The 20,156-nt window shown below is 36.6% G+C and overlaps 1 protein-coding gene across 4 annotated transcripts in view; it reads left to right on the top strand.

Annotated features, from left to right (window-relative positions):
- The window catches only part of ATP9B (ATPase phospholipid transporting 9B (putative)), a 164,968-nt gene that overhangs the window by 54,928 nt on the left and 89,884 nt on the right, over positions 1–20,156 (top strand). For all 4 annotated transcript variants that reach the window (XM_084282525.1, XM_084282524.1, XM_084282526.1 and 1 more), the window contains one exon: positions 16,687–16,781. In XM_084282525.1, coding sequence (XP_084138651.1) covers positions 16,687–16,781 — 95 coding nt within the window. The remainder of the gene's footprint in view (positions 1–16,686; positions 16,782–20,156) is intronic.

Below are 20,156 nucleotides of genomic sequence, written 5' to 3'. Positions count from 1 at the left end.
ACATCATTGTGTAACTTTCTGATTGTCCACAGGAACTGCTGACTGAAGCAGGTGTTGATGACTTCAGCATTATGGGAATAATATGTTTCTATGCATGTTACATGTTTCTATACATGTCTCTAATAGAGACAATTTTCAAAGATAAATTCTTTTCTGAGCTCAAATACCTGTTCTCAAACTTGGTTATGACTTCTATAAGTACATACGTGCCTTGGTTCAGTGACCAGATTCAGATACAGGTCAGGTATTAATTATATTAACACACAGAGGTGTTCTAACATGAACTGAACCTGGTCATTCTTGAAAACCTGGTGCATGCGTTTATAAGACCTGGTATCCGTAGTATTAGTGCTCTCTTAGCTTTCAGTTGTGAAATCACAAGAGTTTGTTGGTTTCAACCATAACTTGGTTGAAATTGGCCACAAATTAAAGGTTCCTGTGAGAAAGGTGACCTGGCAGTACAATAGTATTGTACATGGGAATGGTTATTTTCTAAAGCTATTGCAGCTAAAAGAAACAGTAGATGACTGCCTCTTGGTATATGACATGCTTCATAGACTCTAGGACTAGGAAGAATTGTGTCTTCTGTACTACTGCTAACTAATTGGCTGTGACCAGACTTATCATAACATTGTTATTCTACTGTTTTTCATTTTTAGCTTTTCAGGAGGATAAGAACTGATTAATTTTAGTTTAGCCCTTTTCTTTTTCCCAAGGTCCTTCTTGTTGCATGGATAATGCTTTGTGATACTATGAAAAGGAAAGCTGGGTTTTCTCTTCAGTCTTTCCTGATAGAAGCTGAATTTCTATAGGGTAAAATAGATTTTTTTTTACTGGTCTACTTCAACTTTCCTGACTATGATATTTGAACCCCGTAAATCTTTTTGCACAGTTAGCATTTTTGCGAGACACTTGATTCTATATAGAGCAAAAGCCAATGCTTCTGCAAAAAACAGTTTTCCCAAATGTTGAAGTACTGAGATAGTTATTGAGGTATTCCTCCTCCAACAAAATTGGAGTTGGAAAAAATGTAAAGGCAGAAGTCTACTAAAATATGGTCCACAGATGAATTTTAATGCATCAACTTCTATACACTCAGCAACTATGACGTTGGCAAAAAATGTTTTTGTGTTTGTTTTTTATTTGCTTGTGCTGCTAGAGGAAATACTCTGGAGAACAACTCCCACTGGCTGCTCAGTTTCACTGGTCACAGATAGCACTACAGTAACTGTAGGATTTTTGTATTTCAAGGTTCATCTGTTCACCTACTGAAAATAATTGGTTGCTCTTTGTTGGTCTCATGTCTCTCAGAAACCTCATTACTTGCTTTTGCACTGCAAATAGGTTCAACATAACACTGAATTCATCACATAAATGTCACTGTTCAGTGTGTCAGGGACCTGACAGGCTTAAGAAGTGGGCCCACATGAAACTCATGGAGTTCAATAAGGCCAAGCGTAAGGTGCTGCACCAACTCAGTTGGAGCGAAGAGAGGACTCCGGGAAGACCTTATTGCAGCCTTTTGATACTTAAAGGGGGCTTATAAGAAAGATGGAGAGAGACTTTTTACAGTGGCCTGTACTGATAGGACAGGGTAATGGTTTTAAACTGAAGAGGGTAGAAGTAATTTAGATGAAAGGAAGGAATTCTTCACTATGAGGGTGGTGAGACACCACAACAGGTTACCCAAAGAACTTGTGGATGCCCCATCCCTGGAATTGTTCAAGGCCAGGCTGGATGGGGCTTTGGACAATCTGGTCTAGTGGAAGGTGTCCCTCCCAATGGTAGGGTGTCTGGACTAGATTAATTTTAAAGGTTCCCTCGAACCCAAACCACTCAATGACGAGTAAAACCCAATGAGCAATTACCAAGTAGCACAAATTTGGTAGCTGAAGGCCAAGGATTCTAGACTTCATACAGTCTGATCTGATCTTTTCATACATTTTCTTGCTGAAATGTAACTTTAAAATAACCTAATTTTCTAAGCATATGATCATCCACAAATAGTCATCAGAAGATTGTTTTGTATGTTTCTAAGTTCAATATATAGGCCTAGACATTCCAAAATGTCTACTACTATAGCTGTGCAATGGAAGCAATAGGGAAATAGGAAATAATTTACAAATTCTTGCAAACAAATTCCTCTGATTGTGAAGAACCTTCCTGTAAAGATAATGTCAGTTACATGATTGTAGTACCTTGTATTTTTCTGAGCAGCATTACACTGGTTTGGTCTTACCTATGTGAGTATTTTAGGAGATATATTCCTCATATCAGAGATGAGTTTCTTGGATTTCACTTACAAAACTCCTTAACACTGCTATATTTACTCGTGTTAATTATCAGTCACAAACATACTCATATTTTTCAAAATTGTAACAAAACTTTGGACAGCTATAAGCTCTTCAGAAGAAATAGGCAACAAAAGAGGGGCAGTGGCATGGTTCTCTATATTAGAGTGTGTTTCAATGTTGTAGAGCTCAGGGTGATAAGGTTGGGTCCTTATGGGTAAGGATCAGGGAAAGGCCAACAAGGTGAACATCCTGGTGGGGTCAGAAGTTGGATGGAAACCAGGATGAAGAGATGGACAAGGCATTCTACAAGCAGCTTGTAGAATTTCTACAAGCAACTTCTACAAGAAGTTGCACAATTGCCAGCACTTGTTCTTATGGGTGGCTTCGACTTCCCTGAGACATGCTGGAAATACAATACAGCCCAGAGGAAGCAGTCTAGGAGGTTCCTGGAGTATGTGGAATACAGCTTCTTGACTCAGCTGGTTAGTGAGCCTACTGGAGGGGTGCCCTGCTAGACTTGCTGTCCACAAACAGATAAGGACTGCGTAGGTCTGTAGTGAGCACTGCTAAGCTTTGCAAATGTAAAAGTGTAATCTCACAAGCAGGACATCCTGTAAAACAATTCTGTTGACTCTGTCTGTACCCTCTGTATGTGCCATAATGGCTCTCATCCTAGCAATTAAGCTTCTCAAACATGTGATGACCTCAGATAACCCTCTAAGTGGTGACTGCACCATGGGAAAGAGTATCACTATTTCCTGTATCTCTCTCAGGGGGTTCAACTGCAAAGATGCAGAGCAATTGTAGTAAAGAGGATCCTCATCTTTCTCCTTAGACAGTAGTGGCATTGGTCCTGAAGGCTAGCTGATTGCTGTCCTTGGCAGTACACTGACAACTACATCCTTGGTGACGTACGAGGGCAGTGGCAAACATTGGCTTCAAAATTCCAGAAGTTCCCAGACACCTTGTTGTAAATTGATGCTGTTATGCCCCTGTGAAATGAATGTTGTAGCTCATTATCTAGCTCCTGAAATGCCTTTAATGTATAGAAAAAATGCCACATTACAAAGATACAGGTAATGTATATAAACTTGATTGTGGTGTTTTTTCTGTTACTACCATCATTTGCTCAACATCAAGATCTGGAGGACAAGATCTGGGGGTGTTTAAGGGAAGGGTAGATGTAGTACTTAGGGACATGATCTAGTGGCTGATATTGGTGGTAGAGGAACAATTGGACTAGATGATTTTGGAGGTCTTTTCCAGCCTTAATGATTTTATGATTCAATGAAAAAGACCATATAACTTGTATTGAAATTTCTACTTAAGTAATTTTAGGATTTTTTTTTTTTTACTTGTAACTATTTTATCAATGATGGCATGAGTAAAATGAAAATAAAGAACAGGAAAATCATTTTTATTTTGAGGCTTCCGTAGCTCTTCATTTTTGCAAATGTAGTTGCCTCAAACATAGGTCATTTTCAATCTCCTTGTAAAACCACCTACTGCAGAATAGTAAAGCTTAAAAGTGTTGCATTTATCACACATTCTGACATTTTCTATTATGTTTAGAAAACATATGCTATAAAACTTACCTGCCTGTGAATTAAAATGCTTTGAAAAATGTATTGCTATAAAGAATGATAAATGATTGGAGTTAAGTTTTGCACATACAGCCAGATAAAAGTTTATCTTCAGGGCATGAGTATTTGCCAACATCCTGTCCAAACTACTTTAATGTGTTTCTGTACTTAAGTTCCTATTCCCCTTTTTACATTTGATTTAATGCAGGCTTGAAATGTTTGGTATCTACTTTAAGCCACTGAGTAATGCTAGAAGATACGAATATACCTGACACTGATGGTTTTTATGAGGTAGAAACGTTAAGCTGCTAATCCTATTATGCTATATGTATTATTGATGTAAAAATTACACAGTAAAATGTTATTAGAAGATAAAATGTATTTCATTGCCTAATTATTTTCTGTGCATACTTGGATGTCTTGCACAGTGCATATGTTGCATTAGGTTTGCATTAAAATAGTAACAAGGAAATACTTCACTGTAAATTTATACAATAACTAAAAAGGGTTGAAAAAAAAGTTTCTGGTATGTATCGAAGAGCTTGTATATTGTGTTGGTCATAAATCTGCCTGTTCTCACACTCCAGTGATTTTGGAGCATTTGGCAGCTTGGGTGGAGCAGCAGTCTGGATATCTTGAAATCCGAAGCGAGTGTTCACTGCAGTTTACATGGCTTGCATTTTTTAATTGTACGTGAGCTATATGAACTGCACTGAAATACAGCAGCTCTATTGTTTTGTAATATATGTGGTTTTGTTCACGTTTAAAATGGCACAGGTAGATGTGAAAATTGTATGCTAACTTCTGAAAATGTGATAATGTTACCTGAAAGCAAGTTAGCTGGTGTAACTTCTAATAAGGGAGACCACAATAAAAAAAAAAAAAAAAAAAAAAAAAAAGTTACTGGTGTCTGTTTAAAGTGTGTGGGGTTTTTTTTGTTTTTTTTTTGTTTTTTTTTTTTTTTTTTTTGTTTTTGTTTTTGTTTTTTCAAAGTCACTACATGAATAGTACAAAAGAATGTTTTAAGTTCGGGATCTGTAGTAAAGTTCCAGTCAGACTCAGCATGTTGTCAGCAGCTCTGTGTGTGCAGTAACTTTTCTGAGGTTTCAGTGCATTACCATTCAATGGACCTCTTAACCTACTTCTTGGTAGGGACCAGAGAATGAAGTGAAGACCAGATGAACATGTTGGAAATGGGCTTCTAATGCCAGGTTGTCCATTTGTAGAACAGTAGAGGAAGACTAGCTTAGCACTTTGTTCGTCTTTGAGGTTGTGGTGGTTTTAATCAGGTGGGCAGCTGAGCTCTAATACAGTCGCGCTCTCACTCTCCCTCCTCAAAGGGAAGAGGGGAGAAAATGTGATGGAAAGGGCTCAAGGGTTGAGATAAGAACAGGGAGATCACTTAATAATTATTGTGAGAGGCAAAACAAACGTGGTGTAGGGAGATTAGAGAAATTTATTACCTATAACTAACAAGCTAGAGCAGTAAGAAACTAAAAACCAAACTAAAACCACCTTCCCCCCCCTCCCATCCACCCTCTTCCACCTCCTCCCCCCAAGTGGCACAGGGGAAGGGGAACGGGGGCTGCGGTCAGTCCCCAGCATTTCATCTCCGCTGCTTCTTCATGGTCACTCTCTACCCCTGCTCCTTGTGGGGTTCCTCCCATGGGATGCCATCCTTCCTGAAGTGTGGGCTGCCTACAGGCAGCAGCTCTTCAAGCACTGCTCCCACACAGCTCCATACCATGGGGTTCATCCATCCCCCAGGAGCAAACTGCTCCAGCACGGGTCCCCCACGGGTGGGCGGCAGCTCCCCCCAGAGCCCTGCTCCTGTGTGGGCTCCTCTCCACGGGCTGCAGCTCCCCCCAGACCCCTGCTCCTTTTGGGGCTCTCCATGGGCCGCAGCCTCCTCCAGGCCACATCCACCTGCTCCACTGGGGGCTCCTCCATGGGCTGCAGCGTGGAGATCTGCTCCATGTGGGACCCATGGGCTGCAGGGGGACAGCCTGCTCCACCAGGGGCCTCTCCACAGGCCGCAGAGGAACTTCTTTCTCCCCATTTTCTTATGCTAGAAAAGTTTTGCCCTTTGCGGAGCAGCAGAAAAAATGAAATTCATGCATGCTCTTAGGTAATTCTTAAAGGTCTGTCTTTAAACACCTTTGCAACTCTAGTTGGAAAATCACTGCACATTTATCTGAATTTTGTCATTTTTTAGCAAGCTTTTTTTAATGTATTCCTTTAGTTTGGAATATTGGAGGCTTATACTATGTGGTGAAGGTAGTTTGTTTCATCATCATGCAGTACTGTTTTCACTAACGCTTACAACTTTCACAAGTTTGGTTCAAGAATTCCCTGCTTAGAAACAGTTTATTGTATGATTTCCATGAAGTATCTGTTTAAGAATCATGTCATGCATTATGAATTTATAAAAATACTGAAACCTTCTTTTAGATAATTTTCTCTTCTTCACTGAAAGCTCTGCTCTGCAACCTGTTAAAATTATCTTGATGATTCTTTGAAATTAATGGAAAATATATCTTGGTGATCCTTATCTGTATTATGAAAAAGGAATTTCTGCATAAACTGTAAAGTTCAGATTATTAGGTGTAATGAGGAATGACCTTGCAGTAGTTTTAAAGTTGTTTCACTACATTTAGAAATGATCCTCATACCAATCTTAACGTATTCATAAGGAAAGCATAACTTAGAAATGTAGTCAGTTTCTAATTTTCATATGGGGCTTGAGGTGTAGTTGGCTGAAGTTGGGATGGGAGCATGTGTAAGTCTAGCATCTCTTCAGTGGTAGAGACCCTGAGAGCCTGCTTTCCAAGTAGTACACAGGTGAGTAGGGCTCTCCATACAAGTGCTAAAGCCAGTGTTTCCACACTGTCATTGCTCTTGGTATGTATGGAGGGTAAATGCAAATTAGGTCATGTTTAACTGTTTCAGTTACAGTTTGATTGCAGATGTCCTTGTAGCTTTACAAACTTTCTTTTGTCAAGCAAAAAGGAACTGGGGAAAAAAAAAATGAAGTTGTGTGCTTCTTGCTGTAGGGAAGTCCAGTGGTCAATCTTCATGGGTGGGTTTGTTGCTTCTTTCTAGGCTCCTGTTTGGTAAAGCATGTTATCATCTTTCCTAATAAGAGTTTTTTTGTTGTTGTTGTTTGTTTGCTCATATGCCTGTTGTAATCTGATGGCTTTATCCGCATCACCGTTGACTTTTATGTGTTTGTGTATGATGAGGTACTAAGGCTTTATTTTTGCTCCTCATTTAGTACTGGTGTGTACTTCAAGCTGATTACTTCTGCTAAATCTGGGAGACTAAATGCACTTTTAATGGATTCTTATATATTTGGCCATACACTTTTCTCCATATCTTTTTGTTTGTGAGCTCTGCTTTCCTTGGGAGAGAAAATGAACCTTAAATAATGTAAAAGAAATATCCTTTAAGATGTATATACATATATATATATTTGTATTATCAGTCTTTAGAAGTAGTTAAGTGTTAGGAATGTTGATAGAGTACTGCTGTCCAGTCAAAGCTCTGAAATTAAGAAGCTAGTTTATTCAGTATTCTTAATATATGCATTGAACCTTACAAGGCTTATGGCATCAGTGTTAATGTGTGCTTTGCGTTGGGATCAGAAAATTACTTGATTAATTTTTCTGCTGGAAGTTAAGACAAAAATACAAGAAGGGCTAGTTAAAATATCCTAATTTCATTTCTGTTATTATAGGCAGCAATGTAATGATTGTTTCTTGCAGTGTGAAAACATAATTATATGTGAAACATAATTCTAACATACGTACTTAAGCATGACTAATGTTCATGGTGCTAGCAAAATTGGTTTAAAAATTAATGAGCAAAACTGAAAATATTCTCAATTCTCTGGATATAGGGATAGATCCCCATATAAGTTACTCCGGTTCTAAATGTCAAAAAAAAAAATAAATTATAATAGTAGACAAAACAAGTGCAGAAAAAGGGAGTGGTGTCAGTGAAAAATATTCCTGTGATTGTATAAGAGCTGTCAGTAGAGCCATACTTGGCACATCTGCCAAGTACTGATTTTTCTACGATTATGAAGTGGTATTCTGGCCTCCTTTGATTTTTTTTGATCTGGAAAGTGAAGCAAGATCTTGTTCAGCCTTATAAGCATTCTGTATGTCAGAGTTTGAGACTTATTACTGTTTATTTTTTTTTTACAAGATATAAAATTGCACGTTCCTGGTAAAGGTACAAATAATACAGATTACCTTTATTTTCTGTTCACTGAGTTTCTGCAAAAGGGGATTATTAGTATACATCAGAAAAACAATGGAGCAAAGTAGTATATGAAAACCTTTTAAAAGGAAGGGTGAATTAATTAATGCTTTTGAGTATCCACATGTATATCTTAGTCATCTAAATCAGTTGCATTAAAATTTGAGAATGTGAACGTGAATGTAGATGCTTTTTTTCCCACTTGGGACATTGTTTGCTGTATGTAAGATAATTCCATAATGTTTTTAATAAAAGTAAAAATTACTAAAGCACACTGAATCAATACAGCAATCCAAAAAAAGATGTTGTGGATCAAGCTTGGATTAAAAGCAAGTGTGCTTGTCAATAAGGAACTGTGATGAGCTTGGTGGTATCATATTGACTGTGTATTAATACACAGTATCCTATAAGACCATCAGCTGATTGTTTAGAATGTAAATGAATCTGTTGATGGATCCAGTGACTGATGGCTTAAATTCCAATTAATCAATTGCTTCATCAGTTTCTTAATTCAGATCAAATATCTCAAGTACACACAGTTCTGTCACTGGTATTAAGAGAAATTAATGCTTTAAAACTAATTCCATTGGTCTTGTATAAATATGCCTACATTTTGTAATCACATCCTAAAGGAAGGAGTTATAGCTTAAATATTTAGGATGTTTCAGCTGTTCTAGTGTTTTCTTCCCCTCTGTAGTAGGTATCATAACTGAAAGCTTTCTGTTGTAGTGGTAAATGAAACTCTGTAGTCTAACGTGTCATCTTGGTGCTGCTACTCATCCTGTCATCAGTTTAAAATTTTCATGCACATAGTCACTTAAGTAATATAAATGACTTAAAAATTAAGTTGTTCATAAATGATCTGGTGTTATGTATGCAAAGTCCATTTTTCTTGTTCATATTCTAGTAAGCCGTCTCTTTCAGTGTTTTTGACTTAAAGCAGGAAGACTGTAACATCACTAGACAATATATAACCATTCATGACACCACAGTTCCACATCCCCTGTTTCACAGTGACCCATCAATTAATTCATCAACACTTGATGCAGGCTTTTCACTGTGACATATAGACCAGTTGATCTTAATTTGATTGCTGTTAAAACCTTCCTTTCCTGACAACTGTTGTCAATTATACAAAATAAAATCAAGTATTCATAAGTAGGCTGTAATAGGATATAGGCAGACAGATTTAATAATTCAGTTTTGCTGAGCCTTGAAAGGCATTAGTTGTAGCTGTTGTTCTCATTTGTAAAAAATTCATTGGATACAGATCTTCAGCGAAAAGGCAGACATAATTTTATTTATTTAGATTTGACTGTTGGAAAGAAACCAGACCTATAGTGGTGGTTTAGTATTATCTGTGTTTGTGAATAACTGTCTTGAATTTCTATTATCTACACGTTAGAGAATATAAATGTAACTTCGTTTTGGTTTTGGTGTTTGTTTGGTTGTTTTTTTTTGAGACTATTTAAGTGTATACATTCTATACTTATTTTTAAATTCTATAAATGTAAGGGGATGTGGAATTTTGCCCTGAATTTATAAATAACAGATAAAATAACACCTTTTCAAGGCCAGGGCACTTGATCTTTATTCTTGTTTAAAAATAAAAAAGGCATATGACTGCATGTCTGCTATATACAAGTAAGTTACAGTTGTTTCCATCTGATGCATCTTTATCACAGTATGACATTAAAATGGCTTAAACGATATATGAATTCTACCTATAAGCCCTCTTAAGTCCTACCCACAAATCTTTCTTAATACTGCTGATATTTGGGAAGGAAAAAAAAAAAAAAAAAAAAAAAAAAGCAGAAGTCCTTAACTTTAATGTTCTCCAAGAGAAATTTAAGTAAGGTTTTCAGGACTCCTGTGTTGCAGATTAACTTCGTATATACTGTTCTTTACTGTGTACAATGACGTTTGTAACAAATACTGTGGGAGTGTTGCCTGCTGAGGCAATGTGGAAAGGATTTGAATGTACTTGTTAAATCTAAAAAATTGAAGTCTTTTTTTGAAAATATATCATGCTAGTAAAATGCTTATAAATAAGTGTAGAAGACAAGATCTGCTGTAAGAGGTTGCTCCAAGCAAGTGCAGAAGAAGTCTAGGACAGAAATACTAATTATTTTTTTTTACTGGTATGTTGTTCACTGTCATTTTTTTAATGCAAGTCAGAATAAGTTATACCTTAGCTTTTTTTTTTTTTTTTTTTTTGTCCCTCTCCACTAAACTCAGAATCCCCTCTGCTGTTTCATCTCATGACTCGGAAATTCTTTTTCAGGTCCTTGGATCCCTTCTTATGTTTCTATTAGTCAAGAAACCTTTCCAGTCCTGGAAGTCAGGTGTTTTAAGTATTATCATACTTTCCTGACTTCTCTTTGTAGAAACAAAACTGGTAGACAAAGCAGAGGTAACCTGTCTTTTCATTTTGCCAGACTATCTGAATTTTTCATTGCTATTCTCAGAATTTAAATTGCAGGGACTCTCCATGAGTTGATGCATGCATTTGAGGTATTTGGATTCAATTATCCAGTCTTGGATTTTTCAACAGCATTATTCCCTAAGAACACCAATGTATAAGTGGTATAATATTGTGCTTCTATCTGATTATTTTAGGACATTATTAGGCTATCATGAGAAATTGTGTTGCACTGGTATTAAAGAGCCTTTACCAAAAAAAATATAAAAAAAAATCTTGAAAGAACAGTATAATACAAGGAGATGCTACAAATGAGACACAGTTTTGTTTCTGTACCAAACTAAAGCAAGTTTTTTAGGGTTGTTGTTACTTTCTTTCCACAGTCATAGCAAATATTAAATCTTGATGTAATTCCAATCATTTGGATTATTTTTTCTTCATTATATAGCCTTCCATGAAAATCAGGTACTCCAACTTTTTATAAAATAATTTACATTATTCTCCTTTTGCAAAGTAGATTGCTTTTTGTCTGTCAGTATTATTCTAGAGTTCTTATTTTAACTGCATTTCTTTACAAACCACTTGACAAACAGGCTGATTAGTGAAGTAGTTGTTTTAAGGAAAACAAGTCTATCCATTTGCTTTTCAGAAACAAGATCTCCAAATGAAACAAAATAGTGATTAATTTAGTTAATACATAAAAAAAAAAAACTATTTCAAATGATGTAATTAAAAACAAACCAATTACAATTAACTAGAATACGTTAAGAAAAAACATAACGTTGCTGGTAATAACTTGTTTTCAGAAGGCTGTGTTAAAAACTGTAATTAATTCTCTGACGGGTGTATATAAAAATATAATTTTAAGTTCTTGATGGTAAGCACAAATTTACTTATATTATGATCATTTCAGGAAATTAAATATAACCATGTGTAAGAAACTAAATATGAATAATCATTTGGTAGTATAACAAATAGGAGATACAGCTAACTGATGATAATAGTATTATATACGAGGAAGCTTATAATACATATTTTTTACGTCATTAAGAAACCTTCCTTCACGTTCTCCCTCTTCCTCTCTTGAGTGAGGTTGTAGGAGACTTTTTTGCTTGTTTGAGACTATAGAGTGACAAACATTCTCTGAACACAATTTTTGTTTGGGTACTTTTTCTTCAGGATTTCTAGAGGCAGGCAGACCACAAATGAGTCATTCTGTTATTGATGGACATGTAAGTATAAGATGCTCACAGAAACATTAGTCCTATACATGTGCCTCGTGTATGTTCTGAATGAAACCTTAAGTCCAGAACACACTGAATGAACACACTTTCTACTTACTCTATACTGAGCTTTGTTTGTCAGATCTTAGCCAGATACATGATGGCCATAAATTATTATGTTCATAGATCAGCTTTTGTTTCTCTATTTCAACATAGTGTAAAAGATACTGAAAGAAACATTGTTTTTCTTCAGTATTAATGCACACAATCCCTTTTGGGGAAAAAGGGGCTACATTTCAAGGTATGCCTACTTTTTAACTTTGGTTCTCAGTTTTAGGAGAAAATCTTTCAAATGCTAATGTTTGTTTTGAATCTAAGTAGTGTTGTGTTAAAATATTGTGTTGACTTCAAAGAAATCTGTTTTTGTAAATGAACTCAAACTGTGCAAATGGGTCCTTGATCAGTCAATTCACTGAAAAAAAACAGATACCCATGTATTGTGTGTTGTCACAAGCTATGCAATAAATTAAAATAAGATTATTTTAAGGGAAAAGTTGAAGTTCTTTGCTTCTGGTTGCACAGACTTCATTTAGTCACAGATTATAACGTTCATAGAATTGTAGTAGCTCTTCAAGTCTGTTCCCCTAGGGGTCTGTACCACGGGGTCCATCCATCCCCCAGGAGCAAACTGCTCCAGCACGGGTCCCCCATGGGTGGGTGGCAGCTCCCCCCAGACTCCCTGCTCCTGCATGGGCTCCTCTTCATGGGCTGTTGCTCCGGGCCGGGGCCTGCTCCTGCATGGACTGCAGCCTCCTCCAGGCCACATCCACCTGCTGCACCGGGGGCTCCTCCATGGGCTGCAGCGTGGAGATCTGCTCCATGTGGGACCCATGGGCTGCAGGGGGACAGCCTGCTCCACCAGGGGCCTCTCCAAGGCCGCAAGGGAACTTCTTTCTCCCCATTTTCTTATACTGGAAAAGTTTTGCCCTTTGCGGAGCAGCAGAAAAAATGAAATTCTTGGGTAATTCTTAAAGGGAACTGCTTCTGCGTGCCTGGAGCACCTCCTGCCCTCCTGCAGCTCTGACCTTGGGGGCTGCAGGGCTGCTTCTCCTCTCTCTCCCAGCTGTTGTTGTGCAGTAGCTTTTTCTACAGTGTTGCTCATGCCTTGGCTCTGGCCAGCAGTGGGTCCCTTTGGAGCCAGCTGAAACTGGCCCTTTTCTGACATGGGACATCTTCTGGATTCTTCTTGCAGAGGCCACTACCCCTACAACTCCCCACTATCCAAACCTTGCCATGTAAATTCAATACACATTCTTAACTTAAGGTTCTTAAAATGTTTTCGTCCTTTGTGCTGCAGGTACTTTTATTCCAGGACGGTCTTAGGGTAAGGACAGACCTCCAATAAATAGCTGAACTTTTGCTAGAACACCCGAACGAGAACTGTAGTCCTAGGACTTACCTAAGCATGCAAGTTTCACTGATTTCAGCTGAAATGGTTTTAGAAAAACAGTCTAGTTGTACCTGGGCTTACCATGCACGGAGATGCTCTAGACTGATTTGTGCCTGTCTTCAGCTGATTATGCTAAATGAATACTAGGTAGTAGTATAGTAATTCAAATGTATTCACATGAAGTTTGTACTACTTCAGATAAATGATTAGCTCTTCAAACCGGGTGTAATTTCTTTAGATGAAACTTTAAGTTCTGATTTATTTCACTCAAAAATTTTCTCTATAAAGACAAAAATAAATCAAACACATTATGTTCAAATTTGGCTGCTAATCTTGTGTGATTGTCTGTTTATGGGAAATGAGCATCTGTGTGCCCCCACTTTTAAAAGTACTTTAATTTCCTGATTCTCCTATATATATGGCTTTATGAAAAGTATTTCTGTCCTTGGAAATTTCTTATGTTCAGTGTGGAATTTCATTTTTCTGTTGTCAGCTATGCTTGATTGCTAAACATTTAAATCCATGACTTTCCCTTTAAGCAGCACATAACTTTAAAAAAATGCACAACAATATCATAAAGTTCTATGATTTGTACACTGGAAATTGTCTGGTTCAAAAATTATCCTTGAATACACAGAGAATAGCACAATTTCTGGTGTTTGTATAGTTGTTTTTTCCATGTAAGTCATATTCATGTTAGAAATGCAAGTGACTTAACACTGGTGCAAAACATTGTCAAAGTCTACATAAACCAAACGCTTAAAAAATAATTTGTGATTTTGGGGGTTGGGGAAAGGTACACTGTCAAGCATTGTCGAATGATGTTGTTAAGACAGCTATTTTTCCAGAAGAGTTTGATTTTAGAAGTCTTAGGTACTGCTGACTTGAATATGTTGAAAGGTGAAGTATAAAGTGAGAAATACTTGGTTCTTTAGAGGTTCAGGAACTTGGTGAGAGTTAGAAATTGTTTTTATATGTTGTTTCTAGTCATATGTTTAGTCTCCTGTGTTTATATCTTAGTTAAGCCAAGTTTAATATCTCATTATATAATTAAAATGACTTATTTAGCTATGATGAAGTATTTGAAGTGGAGAAGAGGATTGTATTGTTTCGGTTTTGCTGTTGTGATCATTATTGAAAGCTGACTTGGCAGAAAGCAGCCCCCTTTTCTGGTTAGAAGGGAAACAGGCTATGAGATAAGTTATTGATGAAATTAACTGCTGAAGTGGAGAGGAAATGTGGTTGGCCAATACATGTCATAGTGTGAGCTCTATTAAATGGATGTATGTGCAGTCAACCATTCACAGGGGCCACACTGGTCTTGAACTGCATTGATCTATAGTATAATTCTAAATGAAATTGATGGAAGAAAGCAACCATTGACAGGAAGGGTAAAGAGAACCATGAAACGTCTTGAACAGGAAAAGTATGATGGAAAGTGAACTGATCTATGCCATGGATAGAATGTGCAGTGAAACTGGTGTTTCTAGGTGTTGCTAGATATTTCACCTTTACTTGTAATGCACTGTATGTCATTGGATTCTTCAGTGCTTTACCGTATTTTATTATAGAAAAAAATCCATAAAGAATCTAGTTGAATTTTAAATCAGCTTTTCAAGAATTTATTTTAGGTACAGCTCTGCAGCTTCTATCTTAGTGCCTTGGTTATGTTAAAGTATGTGCTCTAAGAGTCTTTTGTATTAAAAGATTTGTTTACTTACTGTGTGCTTAATATAAATACAGCTGTCACATGAAGACTTGTAAGCTTCTTTCAAAAGACTGTTGTGTAAAAAAGCTTCCTTCCAGTCAGATATAATTTTAGATGGCTTCCTGCTCCAGCATGTCTTTTCAGACTGTTATCTCATTGAACTTCTTAATTTATAGGCACTGGTGAATAAAACATTGGATTCCATTAGATTTTACTTGCATCGGCATCCCCATGTCCTGTAAAAGAATCTCTCTCATGTTCACTCATAGTTGCATAGTTCACTCACCCTTTCTGATACATAGCCTATTAGATACTCTGATGCGTTGCATATTAGATTCACTGATTTACAGGCATCAGCTCACTGTCTCTGTGAGAAGACTCAAACCTGGATAAACTTCTTTGCCAGTGTTTCCTTTAGTTTAATTGCTACCATATCACTGTTAGTGATGAGACTACTTTGTTAGTTTTTATTGGATTGGTTAAAATAAAGAATAACTTGTATATACACATTTATGTCTATACACATTGTTTAAAAATAACAAATACCTAGAAAAATCTCTTTGTTTCACAACCATAGTATACAGTATGAATTTGTGTATAATTTTTTTAAGCCTTAATGTAATAGGATATCCCAAGTTGGAAGAGACCCACAAGGATCATCAAGTCCAACTCCTGGCTTCACAAAGGACCATCGCAAAATCAAATGATATGTCTGAGAGAACTGTCCAAATACTTCTTGAACTTCTACTAGAAGCTGTAATTATTAGTTGATAAATGTTTAAGCATTCTCTAGTGTAGTGACTGTGAGGAGTATTGCTGTTTTATTTTTCCTTTAAAAAGGCTTTGAAACAATTGGAAGTCTGTAATTTTTTTAAATAGGTTTGCAGTGTTCATGTGGCAGGCTTTTTTGAGTCTTACATTAGTAACCTGTGTAATAGTCCATACATGGTGATACCATCTAACTAATTATATGGAATGTTACATAGTGATGGAGAGGTCTTGTTGCACTGCGCTTAATTTTTTTCTTTCTTCTGGTCTTCTAGAAGACAACTAGTCTTCTGTCTGTAAAGCATACTGATTCTCTTTACTATGTATCAGTCTGTATCTTATGCATCCATCATATTTTAGTTACTGTTCATGTGTTGACAGGTTTCTTTAGTTTTGGGTCCTTGACAATTACAGGTGATTAAAAACTACTTCCTTTAAGTAGAATAAATTAGTGCCCTAACTGTTTTTGAATGGTATCCACATTAAGGATGTAAAGAGAGGGAGAAGTTTCAGTGAATCTAGGAGAATATAAGTAATGGAAGTTTGTTATATGTCATAGCAGCAATGAGACAAAATTGCAGATGTTGTTTTCCTACTCTATTGTCTTGGAATTGCACAAGTAACAAAATCCTAAAAGGAAAAAGATTAAACCTTTTCCAACTTCCACCAGTGAAGTTCTATTTGTTGCTGATAATATTCAAAAACCTGTTTAGAAACCATTAAGAAACCTGTAAAAGACGATTTTCTTCTCATGTTCATAAACAAGAACATTGTTAATTTTATCAGGAAAAACGTTCTATTTTCCTGGCAGAAAGCATTTAATCAGCATACAGATTCTAAAGCATGAATTGATTTATATGCACAGCAATTATTTTAAACTATTTTTAAATTGCTTTGCTTTCATTCTTCCAAATTTTTAACTCAAACTGAATTTTGGATAACTAAAAAATAGTTTCACATCTTTCTAACTTCAAGGTTCATGTTTCATTCGAACTGACCAGCTTGATGGAGAAACAGACTGGAAACTGAAGGTTGCTGTCAGTTGCACACAAAGATTGCCAGCTTTGGGGGTAAGCATTTTATCTGTTTGCTTTAAAAATATCCTCCGTGTGTATCTATATCCCTTTTAGATATGACTGTTAAAATTATTGTAAGTATCTATGTAATTGGAAAATATCTGTTACCACAGTTTTGTTTTTTTGCAATAAATAAGACATAGGTATTCCACTGAATGCTGAACAAGAAGTTCGTAGTACAAATATTCTTGCTTTTACACTGAAAAGAAATGGAGATAGAATTGGATTTTTATCTTTCTGCTTAGTGGTTCATACTGTGGTCCACACTCAGAGGTGTATACTCTGCAGAAGCTTATCCCAGTAGTAGGGTTCTTATCCAGTTGTTATCCTGCAAGTGCAAGTCATTTGCAGGATACCATTGGGAACCATTGCTTTAATCACTAATATTGTGATTTTTTAAACTTGGAAAAAGTGGTCTGCACTTGGGCAGTAAAGTGCTTTTTGTGGTCAATATGCTTTCTGGTCTAACTAGGTGAAAAGTAGAAGTTCATGCAAGGAGGGTTTTCTATGACTTGTCTGAATGTTTACAGGTGTTTTTTTTTTTCTTGAGTGCATATACATGTCTTAAGTGTAGGTAAATTGGATAAAACTAGAATTGTTAAAAAGGACATAAGAATGAGTGTATATAAATATATATTCAAAATAATGACATCTAAAAATGCTTATAGATTTTTTAGAATACATCTCTTAATGGGATGCTAAATTGTGTTCCATGTAGTGGAGAAGCTTGCTATTCTATAGGAGAGTTGGCTTGTTGTCAAGAGACTTCCTCTGAAAGCATACTCAAGTTACAAGCTTGTGGAAACTTACTTGTACAGAGTTTCTGGTGTTTGGACACTAAGTCCTTTGGGTGTAAAGACAAGGGTATCTTGAGAGGACTTTGCATGTGCCATCTTAATAGAGCAAATAAGTGTTGGATTATCTGCCAGATTTTAGCAGGACTTTTGCAGCTATTTGTGAATTATGGAGTTGCTGCCACACTGAAGTTAGCCAAAGATAGAGCTCCTTCCTGTGTTCATAGTGGTTTGGCTACTGGTTTCAGGAGGAGGAAAAAAACATGGGTTTGTATCTAGAGGATTGGGAATGAGGGATGGAACTGAAGGTTGGTCATGACAGACAGAGATGCCAGATCAGGTGTCAGAAGGTAGTTGTAATGCAGGAATTGACTTTAATTAGTATTGTATAACCTGCAGTTGAATTCATTATTTGTAATAAATAAAAAAATTATTTGTCTAATAAAAAAAATATTTGTCTAATGTCTCAGTTTCTGCCATTTAATCATTGGTCCATTGAATCATTTTTACCATTTAATCATATGTTTTATTCATAAAAAAATGTTTCTTCATATCTTTTTGAGACACAGATGCATTCATTCATCTAAAATTGAGTCAATATACTATCTTTGACTTTTTTTTTTTAATGCTTTTCAGATAGTTTATAACTGTGTGCAATATAGCTATTCTTTAATTCTTCTTCATTTTGGAAGTATCACTTACTGTGCTTGTTGAATGCACCTCTTCCTGCAGAGAAGAAGACTAGTACAACAGAGAATTGTTGTGGTGTAACAGGGCTGCTCTCTAGCTTCTTATCTCTCAGCCTGTATGTATATTCAGGATTTCCCCATCACAGGTGCAGTATCTGGCACTTGCTAATGTCAAGCTTCATATTGTTGATGACTGTCCAGCCCTCTAATTTGTAAAAATGTCTCTGCAAGGCCTTTTTACCCTTGATGGAGTCAACAGCTCCTCCCAAGTAAATGTTTGTCTTGCAGCTGTTTACAGAAAATAAATTGGAAATGATTGAAGTTGGGGAGTTTGCATTTTAATGGTAGGACATGCAGCCTCAAATCTGTGCAGAAGTGAAGGCTGCTTCAAGTGGTGGTGGTTTGGGACATGGAGGGGAGGGAGGGGAAATGTATTACAGAAATTACTCATGCAACTTGGGAACAACATACAAGTCAACTGTCCGATATATTAGCCATTCCTTCCTTAGTTGTTTCTGTTTGCTGCTGCTGTTAACTCCTGCTGATCCCTTTTCATGAGCTGTAGATGACAATCTGAATTCAGATAATCGGATGCAGTTTATCACTTAACACAAAGTTTCCCTATCTAGCAGCAGCAAGTGGAAGCCACCAAGCAGCTGATGCGTCCTTACACTTTCCCACATTCATATAGCTGTTTACTTGTCAGAAAGCATCATACAGAGTGTCATGCAGACTACCTCCTGATTTCTCTACTGGAAATGGTTTAGTGAAACCATTGACACTTGGTGGTTCCCTCACTCTCATCACTATAACATTGTGTCCCAAAACATTATTTTCAGAGAAGATTGATTTTACATTAGGCTTATAATTCTGACCTCCAGGTAATAGGGAATGTTTGGGATTTTATCTTCAGTGAAATTATTTGAAGTGGCTGCTTTTTAGCTGATCTTAGATCGCTTGCAGTGCTTCACTCTAAAGTTCCATCTATCTCGGTATTGTTTTGGGGAAATGGTAGCCTAATGCCTAAAAATGTAAATATTTTTTAGGGGATACACAGAAGGTAGAGCCCAACATATATCCCAGAAGGATTCTTCCATTCCTGCGGGAAGCATGTTAGTATTTCTTTAATTCCTGCAAAGACACTTCTGCCTTTTACTGCTTGAGCTATCTTTCATTTTGAGGAAAATGTGTGGATGAGCAACTTCACAAGGTTAGAACAAAAATCTAAGAAAGTGAAATTCAAACTCATATAAAAAATAACATTATTTTTTGTAGTTCCTAGTGCAGTCATAAAAGTGGAAAGATCACTATATATATACACCTTACACATTTGTTTTTTGAAGTCAAATTAAAATGCAGTGAGCAGAAATTGTTGAAGAGTTGAAGCAGCTTTGTTAAAAATAAGGATAATTTGAACAATCTATTTCAGGTAGTCTTCTTTTCACCCTAGGCTTCTGCAGTCACCTCTGTTGCAGAAAACTCTTACAACTTTAAAAAATAATAATAAAAACAAAAAGGCAGGAAAGTTGCTTTCCAGGAAACTTGAAAATGTCTTTTGCTTTATAAAACACTTGTATGCTTCCTTTTGTTCCTGACTTGAAAAATCACTGTTTTACAGTGAGTATCTTGCTAATCTGTGCAGTGTGTAACAGGGGCATGTGCTTTTGGATAGCCTTGGAACTACTGTTAGTGAAACTTGTTGGGTTTTGGAGCAGTCTAGCAAAGGACTGAGCTTTGTGTTCCAGTCTTGGATCAACTTTGGTTCTCTTTTTCTGTACAAAGAGTTGGAAGAATCAGGCAATGATCCTTCTTCTGCTAAAAGAAACTGTTAGAGAAGTGGTCCTCCGTTCATTTACATTTTGCTGTACAAGGTGGGCAGTGCATTG

Source organism: Netta rufina (genome assembly GCF_964035555.1).
Source record: "Netta rufina genome assembly, chromosome: 2".
Lineage (NCBI taxonomy): Eukaryota > Metazoa > Chordata > Aves > Anseriformes > Anatidae > Netta > Netta rufina.
This window is presented reverse-complemented; position numbering and strand designations above follow the sequence as displayed.